The 16361-nt window shown below is 39.0% G+C and overlaps 1 protein-coding gene across 3 annotated transcripts; it reads left to right on the forward strand.

Annotated features, from left to right (window-relative positions):
* Window positions 1-999: 999 nt before the first annotated feature.
* On the forward strand, window positions 1000-16132 carry RB195_003555 (uncharacterized protein; the record flags this gene model as incomplete). Of its 3 annotated transcripts, none has more annotated exons than XM_064201257.1 (10): window positions 1000-1084; window positions 1155-1363; window positions 1929-2039; window positions 3095-3201; window positions 10526-10628; window positions 10683-10806; window positions 10875-11010; window positions 11318-11432; window positions 14046-14196; window positions 15537-16132. In XM_064201257.1, 10 exons carry the CDS (start codon window positions 1000-1002, stop codon window positions 16130-16132), a joined length of 1737 nt encoding a protein of 578 aa, XP_064057136.1. The 3 variants fall into 3 exon arrangements, with proteins under 3 accessions (XP_064057136.1, XP_064057137.1, XP_064057138.1); XM_064201256.1 differs by having other exon boundaries at window positions 10881-11010; XM_064201255.1 differs by lacking the exon at window positions 1000-1084 and having other exon boundaries at window positions 1220-1363.
* Window positions 16133-16361: the final 229 nt, after the last annotated feature.

Below are 16361 nucleotides of genomic sequence, written 5' to 3' on the forward strand. Positions count from 1 at the left end.
CTTTTTTGAATGTATATTTCCCATCTGGTAAACTGAATAGAATTACTGTAGAAGTTATTGTAAAATTTTACGATGTGAACTATTGGATGGTTTTCGAAATTTAACCGAACATTTTTAATGTAAATCGAGATAATTATGACTCGGCTCTGGTAATTTTTCCCCAATATATGTGATATGAGTGAAAATATTCTTTTTGACTACATTTGGGTCACCCGCTTAGAGTATGGATTCCATGAAAACCTCTGTTGCACTAATTTCTATCTTTTCTCCAGAATTATCCGTCCTATCTTCTTTATGGTTATTTTTTATTATTTTTATTTTTACGTTTGCTTTTATCCTACATGAAAATTCCATAACTGGCAGAAATATGCCCATAGAAAGTGAGCAAACATGAGCAGGTTTTCTTCTTCTTCGGCGATGTGCTATTGTTTTGAAATGATAAATAACTTAAGCCTGGATCTAAATCAAAGCGGAAGGATTAGGTTCGGACGCTATCTCTAATCTCTCGCTAGCACTCCGAAGGGAACGATTTTGTCCTGACGTCTGTGCGGATCGGAAAAATTTTACGGGAAGTGTGAACGAATAACTGAACACCATTTTTGAGCAAATGCACTAACTTTTTTTTTCTAAAGCATAAAATTCATAAGCGCTGCATTTTCTCTTCTCATAACATTCTTAAAGCAGGATTTTATTGAGGATAGAAGCGAAATTAGTGTTCGGGAGAGAATAAGAACAAATTTTGGCGCGGTTGATGTTTTCCTAAAAGTGCCGGGATTATTCTTCTCAGATCACTAAATGAGACTTTTTCAGGTTGGGAATGTTAGGGAAACTCCACTTTTTCTCTTTGAATTTCCCTGGATTCCCGATTCCTTTTTCCTTCGTTAATTCTCTTTAAAGGATTTAAAATCAAATATTCTTCAACTTTCCATGCAGCTTCCGGGAAAAATACCACTTCCCAGGCATTTTCTTATTTCCTTTCAACCTTATCATCCGTTGTTGATGTGGTGGAGCCGAGGCGCGGCACGGTGTCACGGCTCGCTCTCTCTCCTGTTGTTGTGCGTCCGTTCCGCATCGGACACAATCCGTGAGAGCGCGCAAGCGTTTTTGAATGATGAACTGCTGGCTTAGATGAGGTATACATAAATGCGTTCCAGCCGCCGAGTCCACATATGACGACGGAATTTCTCAACGCTGTTCGTCGTCACATCGCCACAACACGATGACGTATTGGTGTTGGTGGCATTTTGTGGTTCTTGCCAACCTTGTCGTGACATCGGTCGCCGCCGACATCTGCCTGTCACGACATTTTCATGATGTACGAGGCAATGAGGTCGATGACTACATCATTTACGGGTTAACTCAGGTACATCTGTTTTTTTTTTGTAATTGTTCAGTTTACTGTATTTTTTCCCGTTTCATGGCACAGGATTCAACTTGATCGAACGTACGTTTGTACGTACGTTCGAGGATTCGAATATTCGACTATCCGAATGTCTGGATAGATATTTCGGTGGTTGTATTTTGATCTATTCGGGACAAAAGTCCAGTTTTAAGAAAAGTCTGCTCTGAGAACACTGGTTATACCATGGAAACTCGTCCAAGTGGTGCAAGTTTTTCGCAAGATGTTAAAATTACGAAATTTTATTTCCCTATTTTCGTTTTTGGGGCATTTTCTCATATGACACTAGGCTTTAAGTTATTAGTAAAATTCTAGAAAGGATTAAATTATATATTTGTTAAATTTAACACAGCGAAGACAAATATTTCATATTTGATTGACTTCACAGCGCCCAGAGTGTCTTCTCCTTTCCTCAATTCCAGAGATGATCTTTGGTCTAAGAAGTCATTTTCCACGGGATAACTGTAGTATTTTTTGTTCAAAAGCGAACCGTAGTCATTGCTACCGTATCCGTACACTAATTTTTCAGGACTGCCAAATTTTCTTCATTCGACCTTCACAAATCCCATTATTGTCAACGATCAACGTTAATGTGCATAATTCATACTGTTATCCAAATTTGGTCCAGCTACATTTAAAGGTAAGTACACACGTTCCGTCCTTCTCGTGGTCCCGCGACGAAAAACATGATTTTCGGCTTGAATCTACGGACATTACGTAGGGATACATACGCCAAGCGATAACTATGGACTAAAAGTAAGATTTCGAAGGTGCGGCTGTCCTTTTGCGAATCAACCCTTTGAAAAGGGCTATTCACGTAGAGAAGATTAGATTTAGGTGAATATTCTGTTGCGCTTCACAAAATTTCGACGCTACAAAATGAAATCGCTGAAATGCGGTTGGCGGAAAAGCTATTTAGGCGAGGGGAAATTCGATCGTCAAGGATTTTACCGAGAAGTTTTTTCCTCGATAGCTCGTTCAAAGTCACTCAGCTGACTCGAGCACTTGTGTTGAGTCCGCTAACTAACGATGCATAAGAGATAGGAGTTCTTGCGGAATTAGACAGAGGGGTTTGAGACCGAGTTGACAAATTATTTGACGTCTTCCATTCGTCATTGAAAGTGTTGCTTTAGAAAAAAAAAACGGCTGCCAATGGATCGGGAGTTTCAGACCAACTTCACACTGATAAGTGCATAGTTCCTTGTATTCTGTGCAATAAAGCAATAAAGGAAGAAAAAAATCATGGAATTTTGCAATTTCGGGTTCTACAGGTGTTTTAGACAGACGTTTTAGACACGGTGTCCTCCTGACATGTTTCGTTACATTTTTTTCTAGCAAAACGCTAGAGTACTTAATATTTAGATCAAAATTCAATTCTAGAATTTCCACGGAATTTTTAGTGCCATTTGGAGTGTTTTTTTCAGCTGGAATTTCTTCTGTTTACATCGTTAGAAAGTAATTTTGTTGGAAAAAACGCTTTGAACTTCCGTCTCTATTTCTCCTACGAAATTTTTTTCTGTAATAATAAAATAAATAATAAATAAACGCCAATAAAAAAATTTTCCATGTGCATCTGAAGGCTGGACATTTAACGCATACCGTATGTATGTAATGGTTCTTGCAATTTCCCCCAATCTTTTTTTTTGTTTTTTGCGTTTTTTTTTCAGTCTAACCGTACAAAAATCTCTATTTAAGTCACACAAATCGCTTCTACTTGTGACGAAGCAGGCTGGAAATCGGATATGCACACTGGATGTACAGATTCCGCCAACGGAAATGCTCTTCGGTGATCATTTGTTCAGGTAATTTTTGAATTTTTCAATCAATGTGATCATAATTTGAAATTTTCTTCTTGTTCGTATCTTTTTAGCATGTTTTGTTTTATTTTCTCACGTTTATACCTTTGAATATTTTTTGCTAGTAGTCCAGAAAAAAAATAGAATTAAAAAAAGATTTTAAAAAAACAGAATAAAAAAACAGATTAAAAAAGATGATTTATTAGCTTTCATATTGAAATTTATCTTAGTAAATTTTATTTTTTTATTAGCTCTTACTAGTCTATCAAAGTTAGCCGTTGTACGGTTATCTGGTCTTGATTAAGATTAATTGATTAATACATGCAGATTGCCTTTTTCCTTCAGAGTCTAAAGATATCTGAACAGGTTGTTTTTTTTTTACAACAATCTTTATGAGTTAGTTGCTTTCAACATAAAAAATCACTTTTTGGAAGTATTTCCGCTCAAAAATGTCTTCTTTGTCCGTTTTTTGCAGAAAAAAAAGATGAGTGAGAATAGCGCAGCTGTATGAGGCTCTGTTGCTGCCTTTGCACTGTAGGTGGATGGCTGGAAACCGTTCTGACACCAATTAGGCATTTTCATCCTTGCGTTGTCGGAAAATAATTCCCAGACTACTCTGAGAGGATAAAAACCCTGACCTAATACATCTATAGTCAATGCTTGGGTCAGAAACTTCCTCGTAATCCTCGAACGATTGATCGCGATCGCGTAAACGCATCCGAAGCGGATTGAGCGACACTATCCTTCCATTATTTTGCAGAAAAAAAAACGCAAATCTCCTTGTGTGCGAGGTCGTTGCATTTTTGCTTAAAGGCATCACCCCACGAATCTGAGGTGGTGCAGATTTCAGGTGGAGTATTCATATACGGGATGGGAGACTACGGATTCCGAGGTGATTCCGTCCATTTCTTGCTAATTGCCGTAAAAAACGGCCCGGAAGATGCGGCGCCGCACAAGGCTAGCGCGCCCCAATCGAACCTCTTGTACAAAATGGTGCGCCAAAACGAATGAAGCCGTATCTTCCGGTCCGTTTTTTGCGGCAATTAGGAAAAAATGGACGGAATCACCCCCTCTCCGTAGTCTACCGTCGTGTATACGAATACTCCAACTGAAATCTGCACCACCTCAGATTCGTGGGGTGATGCCTTTAATTCTGTGGAATTTGAAAAGGAAACACGCCATCTCTCCATTTCGATTCACGCGTTTTTAGAAAGAAGAACAAAGCCAGAAATTTTCCTCGCTGTTATCGATTGCTGTAAGCACAATGAATCTGTAGTTTTGCACTAAAATGCACATGAAACAGTAGTTAAAGAGAGCAGGGAGGAAGTTAAGGATAGAAAGAAGGGCATTCAAAAAGAACTTCTGAAATCCTGATAAATTTTCACCACGAGTTTTTTTTCCAATTTTTATGAATTTGCATATAAACTGCAACATCCCACTTACACAGTTTCAATCTTTACTCTTTTCTCTCCCTCTCTCCCTTTCTCCTTCCTCATGAGGACTTCCTCCTTACTCAAAGAATACCACGAATCTGTCGTTGTGAGAAAATCCATGGGAAAAGCTAGAGATATGCATGTAGCGTACGGGGTCCGGATTGATTCCGCTCATCTCTTTCTCTACTCGTCATAGATGACTGCTTTATTTCCTACGAGGTACCTCAGAACGCGCCTCTATGTACACGTTTTTGTTCCCTCATCAGCCTTTTTATTAGTTTTACTTGAATAGGTTGGTGAAAGGACATAACGAATCTTCCACTACTCGTAATTGGATGCTGCACGTGCACAAGAGTGGCGATTCAACAAGTGATTCCGTAGGAAAGAACGGCGTCTTCCACGTTATTTTTTTTACGAAGATTAGGTAAAGATGAGCGGAACCATCCCGAAATCTGCAATCTACAGCTCCATTTCTAGCTTTTTCCACGGATTCTCTCACCTCGTCAGATTGATGATGTGGTTCCCTTAAAGGCATCACCCCACGAATCTGAGGTGGTACGGATTTCAGGTTGAGTATTTGTATACGGGACCGTAGATTATGGAGAGAAGAGTGATTCCGTCCATTTCTTAATAATTGCCGTAAAAAAAAGGCCAGAAAGATACGACTTCGAGCGGTCCGGCGCGCTATTTTCTACAACATGTTCGATTGGAGCGCGCGCCGCATCTTCCGGACCGTTTTTTACGGCAATTAGGAAGAAATGGACGGAATCACCCCCTCTCCGTAGTCTCCCGTCGTGTATACGAATACTCCAACTGAAATCTGCACCACCTCAGATTCGTGGAGTGATGCTTTTAAGGGCGGGGAGCGTTTGAGGGGAAAACAACACACCACATATACTTCACGCAGGTGGTGTACTATTGGAGGATTAGGGATCAGCTGGGTTTGATTTATGGCCGCTTTCTCTTTCAAATTAATGAGTAGATAAACAGTGCTTGCTCACTAGTACAAAACTGCGCGATGCGCATATATTTCCCAGATAATTCACTTCAGAACTACCGTACCTCGTAACAGATTAATCGAAGTGGTTCTCCTCTTGAACTGCGAGGTTGCGGGCAAGTTGACTCCATTGATAAGTTAGATTTTAAAGTGTTTCTAGGAATTCTACAAATTCAGACAGTACAGAATATGTAAAGAATCACTACATGCTTGCCCTTCTAGTCTTGTCCAAATCCAGAAGACCATTTCTGATGAATGAAAATAATGATTCATTGAGATAAATTTAAAAAATCGATGAGATATTTCTAAGAAAAAGTGTGAGACAGCAGTGAACGTAGGAGGTCGTGTTGTATACTCTTTTTCCCCTTTAAAGAGGAGCTTATCCAGTTAAAATTGCCTCACTAATGACCCAATATTATTTCAAAATTTCAAAAAAAAATTGAGATTTAAAGCAAACAAAATCGGGTGAATAGTCTTCGTGCTCGCCAAATTTTCATGGTTTTGCTCCTCGACACAACGTCTTTTCTTAGAATTATTTCAAATATTCTACTTAAATTATTATATATTTATAAATTTAAATTATTCTTCTTTATTTTTATCGAATTATTCTATTTGTTTCATTGATTCATCATTTTCATTCATCAGAAATGGTCTTCTGAATGTGGACGAGACTAGGAGGCTTTAGGCCTGCCTTTTTGCTGAAAAAAAGACTTTAACAATATTAATACATTTCCATTTCACTTAGAAAGTTCCATTAAAAAATTGACGTGTTTCCAAAAAATATTTTTCTTTTTTTCGTACTGGTGCGCTTCAAAATTTTCTTTCTACCTATTTTTCCTTCTCGCTTCCTATCTTGATTGGCGTGAATTCCCTCTCTCTACTAAACTTAAGGATCTGGAAAAATGTTTTGTATTCCATTAAATTAGCTTTAGTAAAATCGTTTTTCTCTTCTTTCTTCTCTGCATAGAAAGTACATTAATAAGTTTTTTTTTTCTTTTTCAAAATATTATACATATATTCTTCTGTTAGGGGTTATAAGAAAAGATTTTCTCAATCTACACTAAGCACTTATGTTTTCGCGTGTTTCTGCGTGTTTACTTTGCAGATGAAGATGGGCAAAGAATTTTTTCCATTAATCCTTGTTTTCCGTCCGCTTTTAATCTCAATCTTTATATAATTAACTGAGCTTTTGCTAATGGTTTTTTTTTGTAAATAAATAAATCATTTGAAGGTTTCTCTAGCACAGCTTCAATAGGTTTCTCGATGTTTAATGTTTTTTTCGGAAAATTTATTTAGATATTTGTTCCTTCGGCTGTTCATATGCACATATGCGTGGGAAGTTTTTTGAAAAACGGTTTTGTCTTCTTCTTTCATTCTCATATTTTTTTTCTTTTTAAGAATAGCATTTTATCAGTTATTTCTTTTGATTTATTGATAGATAACCTAAGAAAATACGTGTGCAGGTGAATGAAGAAAAAAAAGACAGGGATAACAGGATAATCGTATTTCTTCCACGAAACATTTCATTGTTACCGCATTCTTTTTTCGCCTGTACTTTCGTCACTTTTCATTTCCAGGTTTTCTAAACTAAGAGACAAGACATTAATAATTTGTAATTTTAATGAACAGTAATTGACTATCGAGGATTTTCTTCCACTTCTTACTTAGCGCTGACTCTATTGTTGCATGTGTTTCAAAGGTCTTCCCTTTTTTTGTATGCGCTGGGTCCTGATGAGAAATCTAATTCGTGGAGTCAAAGTACTTTTTCAGTGGAATTTCCAGCAATTACAGGAGATTACAATACCTCTACGATAAATAAGTGTCTTTGACGATATTTTTGTTTTCAAATCCGAGGTCCTCTTGGTTCGTGTGCTTTGCACCACCTATCGTCTTCTGGTGGCCAGTCATTTGACGTATAATCCTCACGCAATACATCATCATGAAGATCCATGCGAATGTTTGTTTGTGCACAATAGCGACTTTAGGTCGCGCCGACGAACAGCAGACGAGAGATGAGATTTTTTGAGGGGAGTTAAAGATGTATTGGAGGGCACGTCACGTCCATCCAACTCTTCTACGGCAGAATTTTCGTCTTTTTTTATTTTCTAGGGGATTTTTCTTAGCTTGAGCGTTACGAGTTTGAAATGGCTGAAAAGGTGTTTTTTTTTCAAAGGACCCTTGACAACAAGTATTTTTGTGTTGAATCGTGGCAAGGTCAATGCTGTCGAAAAAGCATTTCTTCTTCTTTTTTCCCCTTTTTTCTTCCTTATTTTATGAATAAGACCTCACCGAGGACCTGACGCTGTCTCCAGAAATTTCGCAGTGTTAACAAATACTAAGAAGAAATTTGAACCATGTTCCACCACTGAGATCAGTGATGGAAGATCGCTGACAACCGTGATGAGGGGTGGATGTAACGGTGTCGGTAATGAGGTTTGGCTGTGACTGTTCGGTCTATGGTTCAAAACCACCCTGAGCCAACCACATTTTTCTGCTCTCCAAGGTTGATAAATTATCACCAGACTTGTTTGGAGGATAAAAACGCTTATTTGTTGTATTGGCTAGCCTTCGTATGTATGTCATTTGTACAGGTCAGCACCTTTGTATAAAACCACAAACGATTCCGATTTGAAGTCGAACGCATAGCTGGTTCCTACGCGGATTAATTAATCCCAGACATTTTATCTTTTATCCCCAATAAACACGGATTTTGGACTATCCAATCGTATTTTTAAACAGATGCGCTGATTTTTAAACAGATGCAGTGCTTAATATTTTCGCCAAAAATGTGAGTAAAAATAATGAGGGTAAATTGAGGACATTGCAGTTCCAAGAGTCCCACCCAGATAAGCAAAAATAAGATTAAATCTTTTTCTCTTAAATTTGTGGAGGTGTTCGCATTCCTTCCAAACGAACAGCAGATGGGTCAAAGTCCGTTGGCCTGGGCCCGCGCCATAATCCGTAGTTTGATGGATTGTCGACGGCGACGGAGACCCACCAAGAGGAGGTTCGCTCAGGCAAAGGCTGCTGATATCGTTGACGTGACAAAGACTGGCACGGTCAGTAGCGACAATGACTTGGCTTTCAAGGGTCCTTGGCAAGTTTCACCATCAGATCATGATGTGAATCAAGCCGTTGGAACTGGATAAGAATTTTATGTCGGCATTTTTATACGTATACGATAATGCTTCGTAGCGCAGCGAGTTTGCCCAATAAACCGCAATGAGTCCTATTCCTACTGGTGATGAGAAGGAACGCAGTACACTAGCGAACGTCTAGGGACGAGTTACTTACTCTCTTCTCTACCTCGAATAGGAGCTTATTCTACTTCAAACTGAGAAAAGTAGGACTGAAAGGTCCAGTTTTGAGATTACCGTCCAATTGGATGCTTGTAGCCACTTTTGTCACAAAATAAGCAAAAAGTTCTGAACTGGACCTTAAAACCTTTTGAATTATCAAAACTTCACCCTGTTTCTCTTACAAGGAACGTATTCGTTGTCTCACCTATCTTCCTTTCAGTTTCTTCCAGGTACGTATGTTACCTCATATTCCTCAGTGATCATTCTGATCCTACTCTAGTAGTCCCACTTATTTCTGATACTGTTGTTGTAACTGTGCAAATCAGTGCGGCTCATCGCCCTCACCCTGAATAAATTCGATGATGAATTATGTTAAAAAGAGCGTCGAAAAATCATATGTTCTATATGTTCTTTCTATGTTGTGACAACGAGGTTTTGGTGAAACTTTATTATTGGCCCGACGTTTCGATGCACTCGTCTTTATCAAAAAACTGAAAACTGTTGTAGGGTTTTCGATGCATTGCATATCCCATCAAACTTCTCCTCTGTCCTTGTCAAGCCTCGATATCGTCTTAAGTGCACCACGGAGGAACTCCGAAGAGAAATACAAACTGACCGATCTCACCGACTAGGGGGTTGGTGAACTGCCGCAATCTTGCGTCCAAATGCTAGTCGTCCAGGTCAAGTTCCGAAAACTCAATGTGTGGGTTCCATGAGGAACTGTCGCCCGATCCTAACATCCTAGGGATACGGCAAGGTGGGTGCACTGGGCCAGAGTATACCCGTACTTGGTATGGTAGGCAGTAGGCTTGCGTCCGGCATCGATGGTTCACTCCCTGCTCTGCGGGGTCATTAACTTTGGAGGCCGTACAGCTACCGCTATACTTCTCTGTGTTTTACCTTTACTCTGACTCCAAGCCGCCAAACTTTACCCTGACACCTGCGTGGCACCACTGACCGCCGCTCCGGACGCGCTCCCAGTCGGGCTCATTGAGCCCTACTGCAACACAAACATAATACAACTTATATTTGGATTGCTACGCCACCCTCTGGTGCCTCCTGCGTACTTGACGGCATACAGTACACATAAGTACATTGTGTTCATCCCATACTGTATATATACATAACAGTACAAGTACAAATAGTACAAGTAGTAGTACAATAGACACAAATCGTACAAACCCGGAACGGCTCGCGTAAAGGGCGCGAAACCGAGGAGAGCGTTGGGATTTTGCCTAGCCAGCGTGACGCTCCCTTTAGATGTTATGAATAAATAATCGCGTCCAATCCGCGGCAGTCAGCTAAGGCGAATGAGATCTGTGTGGTACCTATGCTGTCTCGACAGTGCTAAGGAACTACGTGTAAGACAATATTACACTCCACAGGATGCTATGAACGTCACAACGTCATTAGTAATTGATAAGCACTCATCATTGTTACAGCGAACTTAGAGATTGTTGCAAATGTGCATTATATTTGCAAAGATTTCATAGTATCCATACAAATGTATCTGCTACTTATGAAGGTTTATTTTTTAAATCCAAGGGAATAGAAAAAGAAAAAGAACCGACACTACCAATACCAAGATCACTTTTTTTCAGTTATTCTCTTCTATCATCGTTACCGTATGCTTCATGTTCACATTCATCACCGCAGATGTTTCGACTAGAGCCTGATCTATCGTTTCTAGATACTGTATTTAGTGTGAGTACACGATAGTATCTCGACTCTAGGTGAAGGCTTCGTATTCCTTTTCAGGATGTCATATACTTTATCGATGCACAATCGACTGGTGCACTATGGAGTGTACATCAGTTTCAAATCACCACCGACGGCTTCCTGAAACATTTGGAGAAGATCACCGTGAATAATCACGCTAAACGTATTGCTATATATGATTCCTTTAGTTAACCAGTATTTTAAAATCTAAGGGAGGTTGGCATCTTTCAGCTTTAGAAGTATGGACCGGTCCGGATTTGGCGAACGAATATGTGGTGGCGTTGGACCATCAGAGGAACTATTTGTACGTACGGAATCGGTACGAAAGAAGTTTGCTATTCGAATGCGCTTATGATCTTCTCTTCAGGTACTCTTTATAAATACTTCCTAAGTATTTTTTTCTTTTTTTTATAATTTTCAAGAGGATACAAATAGAGTTTCCCGGCCAAAGTAAAAAGCGAGATTGAAAAGTGTAAAAAGCGATCTTAAAACAAATTATTAAATTTTTATAGTTGGAAGAAGTCTTGAAAATTTAATCTTTCAGAACCGCTAACGTAACCGATGTTTTGACAGTTTTTTTTTCGAGAGTTTTGTATTAATTTTTATATTAAAAGTGTATTTCAAGAAAACTTTGCGGTTTTTTTTCTGAACTCTTCTCTCGTTTTTTTTTTCAGACCAAATACATTAGTGACCCATTATCTTAACACTTCGCTGAAAGAAGGACGATCATGGTTGAACAGTATGGGAGCTGACGGGAATACGTTAGTGTATACGGAGACGGATAGATCGGTATGAAGACGGATGTTTTCCCTTTTTGTCAATTCCAGCAATGAAAATTTTCCATAGTCTTACTTTAGTTTTATTTAGCAGCAGCGTGCCGTTCTAATTTTTCAAAGTCTATTCTCAATTACTGGCTGCAATAAAAATTAAAATAATAATAATAGAAATTGAAACTTCGCATCCTTTTTTCAATCAATAACTTATTACGGATATCAACGAAAAATTTTCCTTTCCTTCTCATTTAGGGAAAAATTTATGTATTCAGAAACTGCTAATGTAAAGAGAATAGGTGTAAGAGTCGTGGGAACGTTTTTTCTCATTGCGTTTTTCTTTTTCCTGACAAAGTTCCAAAATAGTTCGAAATGTTCCCGGATTCTTTTAGTTGTACTCCTTTGGACACTCGCCAACACCGCGTATCTTTTTCTTTTAACGAATTCTCTTCCTAATTTTTGCTCCTATTTCGCATCGCTTCCAGGATCAGACACTTCGACCTAATAGCTCCGTATGAACTCTTCCAACAAAAAAAACCACCTACGCTCTGAATGTCAGATCACCCTACTTAACTCACACACGTAGCTGAGGCATCCACTGTAGCGGTGATTGTCGTTTTCACGTCGCTGAATAATGAGGTGCTGATCCGTTTTTTTTTATCCTTTTGACATTTGCCCAAAGGCTTAGATGGTGAGGTCAGGTGACCTGACAGATGCCTTGCAATCAATTTGCGGAAGAAAAAAATCAGGAGCACTTGCAAATTTGAGCTTCAAAAAAAGTGCTGCTGGCGTGTGAATGCACGGAAAACAAACAGTATGACTGCGTGCCAAAGCATTCCGCTTTTGAAATGTTTTTTTTTCTTGGGCGGATGTAGCGCAGTGCCTGAATGGTTCCGTTGCGACTGTACGGTCGGTGGTCCGAAATCGCCTTAAAGTCAATCAAGCCCTTTCATCCCTCCGGAGCCGATTACCTGGTACCAAACTTGTGTGAGAGGATAAAAACACTGAGTTCATACGATCGAGTAGTCCCCGCAAGTCATTGTAAAAGGCAGTTACGGGTTCGTAAATATCAAACGATTTTGAATTGAACGTAGTGGCGGATTCCAAGCGGATTTGCTAACGCCAGACATTTTATCCAGTTTCTATTCCTTTAATGTTTTTTAATCCATTGTCAACAACCCATCTGGTTATGAAACGCTCAACGGACCTGTCATTGATGGTGGGAAGGATCGGCGGGTTCAGCAAGACTTTTCATGCCTCCCCTACCTGGAAGATTCCTGCAACCCGCGATTGTGCATAGCCCTCAATTAATCTGAATTTCCTTTAGTTGCTGATGGCCTGCCTGCTAGATAAGTGCGAATTCCCACGAAGATTCATGATCACCGTAAGGCGACAGGGATTACTCCATTTCTTGCATCCGCTCAACTAAGCGCATTAATTTTTCCATGCTTCATAGCCCCAGGGCATATCGTAGCCCCACAGCAAACATTGCATGTAAGCAGTGTATCTGTCATTTGCAGTTGAATAGTTTAACATCCATGTAGCTATCTGGTTAAGGATAAAATATCTGGCTTTGTTGAATCCGTGTGTTGGATGCCTCTGTCCGTTCGATTTAAATTCAGAAACGTTTGCGGTTTTATAGAAACGTGCTGGGCTCCACAATGAAATGCAGAAGCTAGCCGATACATTAAATCAGTGTTCTCATCAATCACCCGAAACAAATCTGGTATTATTGATATCAATTTATTGACCTCAAAGGGATGAAAGGCTTGGTGAGCTCTAGGGCGATTTTGAACCATCGACAGTGGATTCGTCGTCGAACTTCTTGCCGACCGCTCTTCACCTGCTTTACGTTTTTTAAATCACCTTTTCAATTTAGTTCAATTTTTAACTTAATTCAAGAATATTCGTTTTGATACGAGCTATTCAAAATTTCCGCTGCCTTCAAGTCTCGCAGGCTTTCCGATGTTCAGCGTCTGTGTGCCGTAAAGACGCTTTGAGCGCCGCTAACAGTTTGGGAGCGACTCTAGATATTAGGACGAGTTTTCCGCATGCCACGGATGCGGACTCAGTGTTTTGTGCTCTGCAACGTTCTTTTCTATAGAACAATTTTCCATATTCTAAGGCATTTCAATGAGTGAATGAGAAAGTTATTATTCTATCGCTTTCGTTTTCTAGAAAATTTTTTTTGAACACCCAGATACTTATTGCACTCCACTTTTTTGAGGATCAGTTCTCGTATCATTTTCTGTAACATCAAACACCTTTGCTCCAGTTGAACGAGAAATTGCTGCTAACAAATTCTGCACTTCGGTGATCGTGAAATGCGCTCAAACCCCTACAAAATTCTGTGGGGGAACAGTTCTCGCAGCATCCTTTGCAACCCCAAAGAAAAGAGCTCTTTCTGAACCTTGAACTTCCTAGAATTCATTGGAATGTACTTATTTCTTTAAACAAAAGGTTGATATCAAGAAATTTCTATCGGATTTTCCGATGAATGTTTACCTCAGTTAGGAAACTTAGAAAAAATCATTCAGTTAGGAAAGTCATAGCTTAAAAGTTGATTACGTTATAATGAATTCTTGTTTAGCAGGAATCAAGTGCTCCTGGTCTATTTCTCTCACATTTTAAGGTAAATCCGTCAATAACTCGACTTTTCGCCGTTAACACCGCAGATGTGAAGCCTGGAAGTTGCCTCGTTTATACTGGCTACGCTTACGATGTTGGTATAATGCAACAAGCCACGCTGAAGAACATGGAAGCAAAACCGTTGCCTCTTTTCGGTGGGTTTTCCAGTGTCGATTTTGAGGATATAATGCTCTCTTAGAGGATTTTTAAAGTTGGTGGAAATTTTTGTGAACAAATCTAAGAACGCGCAATGTTACCATATCAGCATTAACGTGAAAGGATCCTTTGCTATGCGCTTCGGAGAAACATAAATTTTCTGGACAAGTACACGAGCGCATTATTACATTGATGAAGAGTAATAACAGAGTAAATTAATATAAATAATCTGTACGATATACAATAATGAATAAATAAATAAATTTGTCCGAAAGAGCGTTTGATTTGATTTGAGCCAGGAATTGTGAATTTTGGTCACATTTAAATTGACAATCGTATGAACAAGAGTCCTGAAAAGTAACAACAAAACAAATGAAAATGTGGTATGGATAATACCTAATAAATAATAAAATAATAGGGATAATAAAATTAAAAGAATAATAAAAGCTTTAAAAAATGTGACAGAGCAGGCATTTGAAAGTTTCGATATTCACAACATTTAAGTGCTTTCAACCATATATAAATAAGTTGCTTATTAAATGTATGAAGTGCATAAGGTTACATTTAAGTTTACAGTTGTAAGCGAAGCACTTCTGAAATGTAATGACAGAATAAATAATAAAATAAGAGGTATAATAAAAAGTAGCCTAATAAGACAGGGCAAACCTCCGAGAATCTCAAAGTTTGCCACATTTAAGTGCCTTCACGTCTAACTAAATGAGCTGTTTATTGTGTAAATCTATTTAGATGAATTTTAAAAATACATTTAAGACATAAAATTTCACTACTGATTAAAGGCATCACCCCACGAATCTGGGGTGCTGCGGATTCCAGGTGGGTTACTCCTTTACGGGGTCGAAGATTATGGGGAGGAGGTGATTCCGTCCATTTTTCCTAATCGCTGTAAAAAAAACGGCCTTGAAGATGCGGAACGTTCGAAGCCGCATTTTCCGGAACGTTCTTTACGGCAATTATGAAGAAATGGACGGAATCACCCTCCTGCCCATAATCTACGACCCCGTATAGGCATAACCCTTAAAAAATCCAGATTCGTGGAGTGGTGCCTCTAACAGTATGGCGATTTCAGCTATTTTATGGAGCGCAAAAAGTTGTAATATTCATCCGTGAATTCGCATCTTGCATTCCAACAAATTTTTCCCTTCTTTCTCTTTGGTTTATTTGGTTTTCCAGTTAGCGACGCTCATTTGAAAATTATTTTTGAGATAATGAGAAATGTTATCGTAATTGTAAATTGTAACAAGTTTAAATATTGAACTGAACATTGTTCTATAATAATTTTTGAGGGAAAATCCTGTGCAAAATGTGATGTGTTTTCCAGAAAAATCGAAGCGAACGAACTTGACGCTCACCACAACGTCGGCGTCCTTCTTCGTCACTAAAGGTTTCCGGATAACCACACGCGTACCAAAACCGAGCACACGTCGCTTGGCAACAACTTCCTCTTCTACCACCACCACTACTGCTCCTAAGATAACGACCATTTATTCGACATCCACCGAAAAAATCGTCACATCCTCAGAATTTCGAAACGATAAGCAGGAAACTGTCGTTGAAGAGGAGGAGGAGGAGGAGGAGGAATTGGAGGCGGAGGAGAATATTCCTCCAATAATTGAATCAACAACAGCATATGTGTTAGACTCGACCATATCGTCGGAGGAACGAGAGGAGGAGGAGAAGGAGGAGGAACGTGGAAATCGCATTGAACCATTAGAAAAATCAAAAATTCTTGAACGCGATCATGAAGGTATAGGACTTATGACAACGTTACATTCGGAAGAGGAACCGGAACAGGATTCACCGACGAATATATCGTCGGCAGGTGATCTAAAGAATAAAAATCCACTTTCAAAGGCGGTGTACAAATTGAACGCATTCTCTTTATTGTATTGTTTGTTTTTGTTTATATTGGAATAAATATTGTGATTAGAATGAGAAATTTATTTACATATTGGGAGTTTATTTTGGGACGATGACGTTGTTTGGCGGGTGCCGTCGCCTTTTCTTGTGCTCTGCTTTACTTTCTCAAAAAAAAATATTTTTCCGATATTAAGAATTATTGTCAAAAAGACATGATTTTAAAATTGATTTTATTTTCTGAAAAAAAATGAAAATTTCGATACATCTTCTGAATTCTTGCTGCTTA

Source organism: Necator americanus, chromosome IV, assembly GCF_031761385.1.
Source record: "Necator americanus strain Aroian chromosome IV, whole genome shotgun sequence".
Classification (NCBI taxonomy): domain Eukaryota; kingdom Metazoa; phylum Nematoda; class Chromadorea; order Rhabditida; family Ancylostomatidae; genus Necator; species Necator americanus.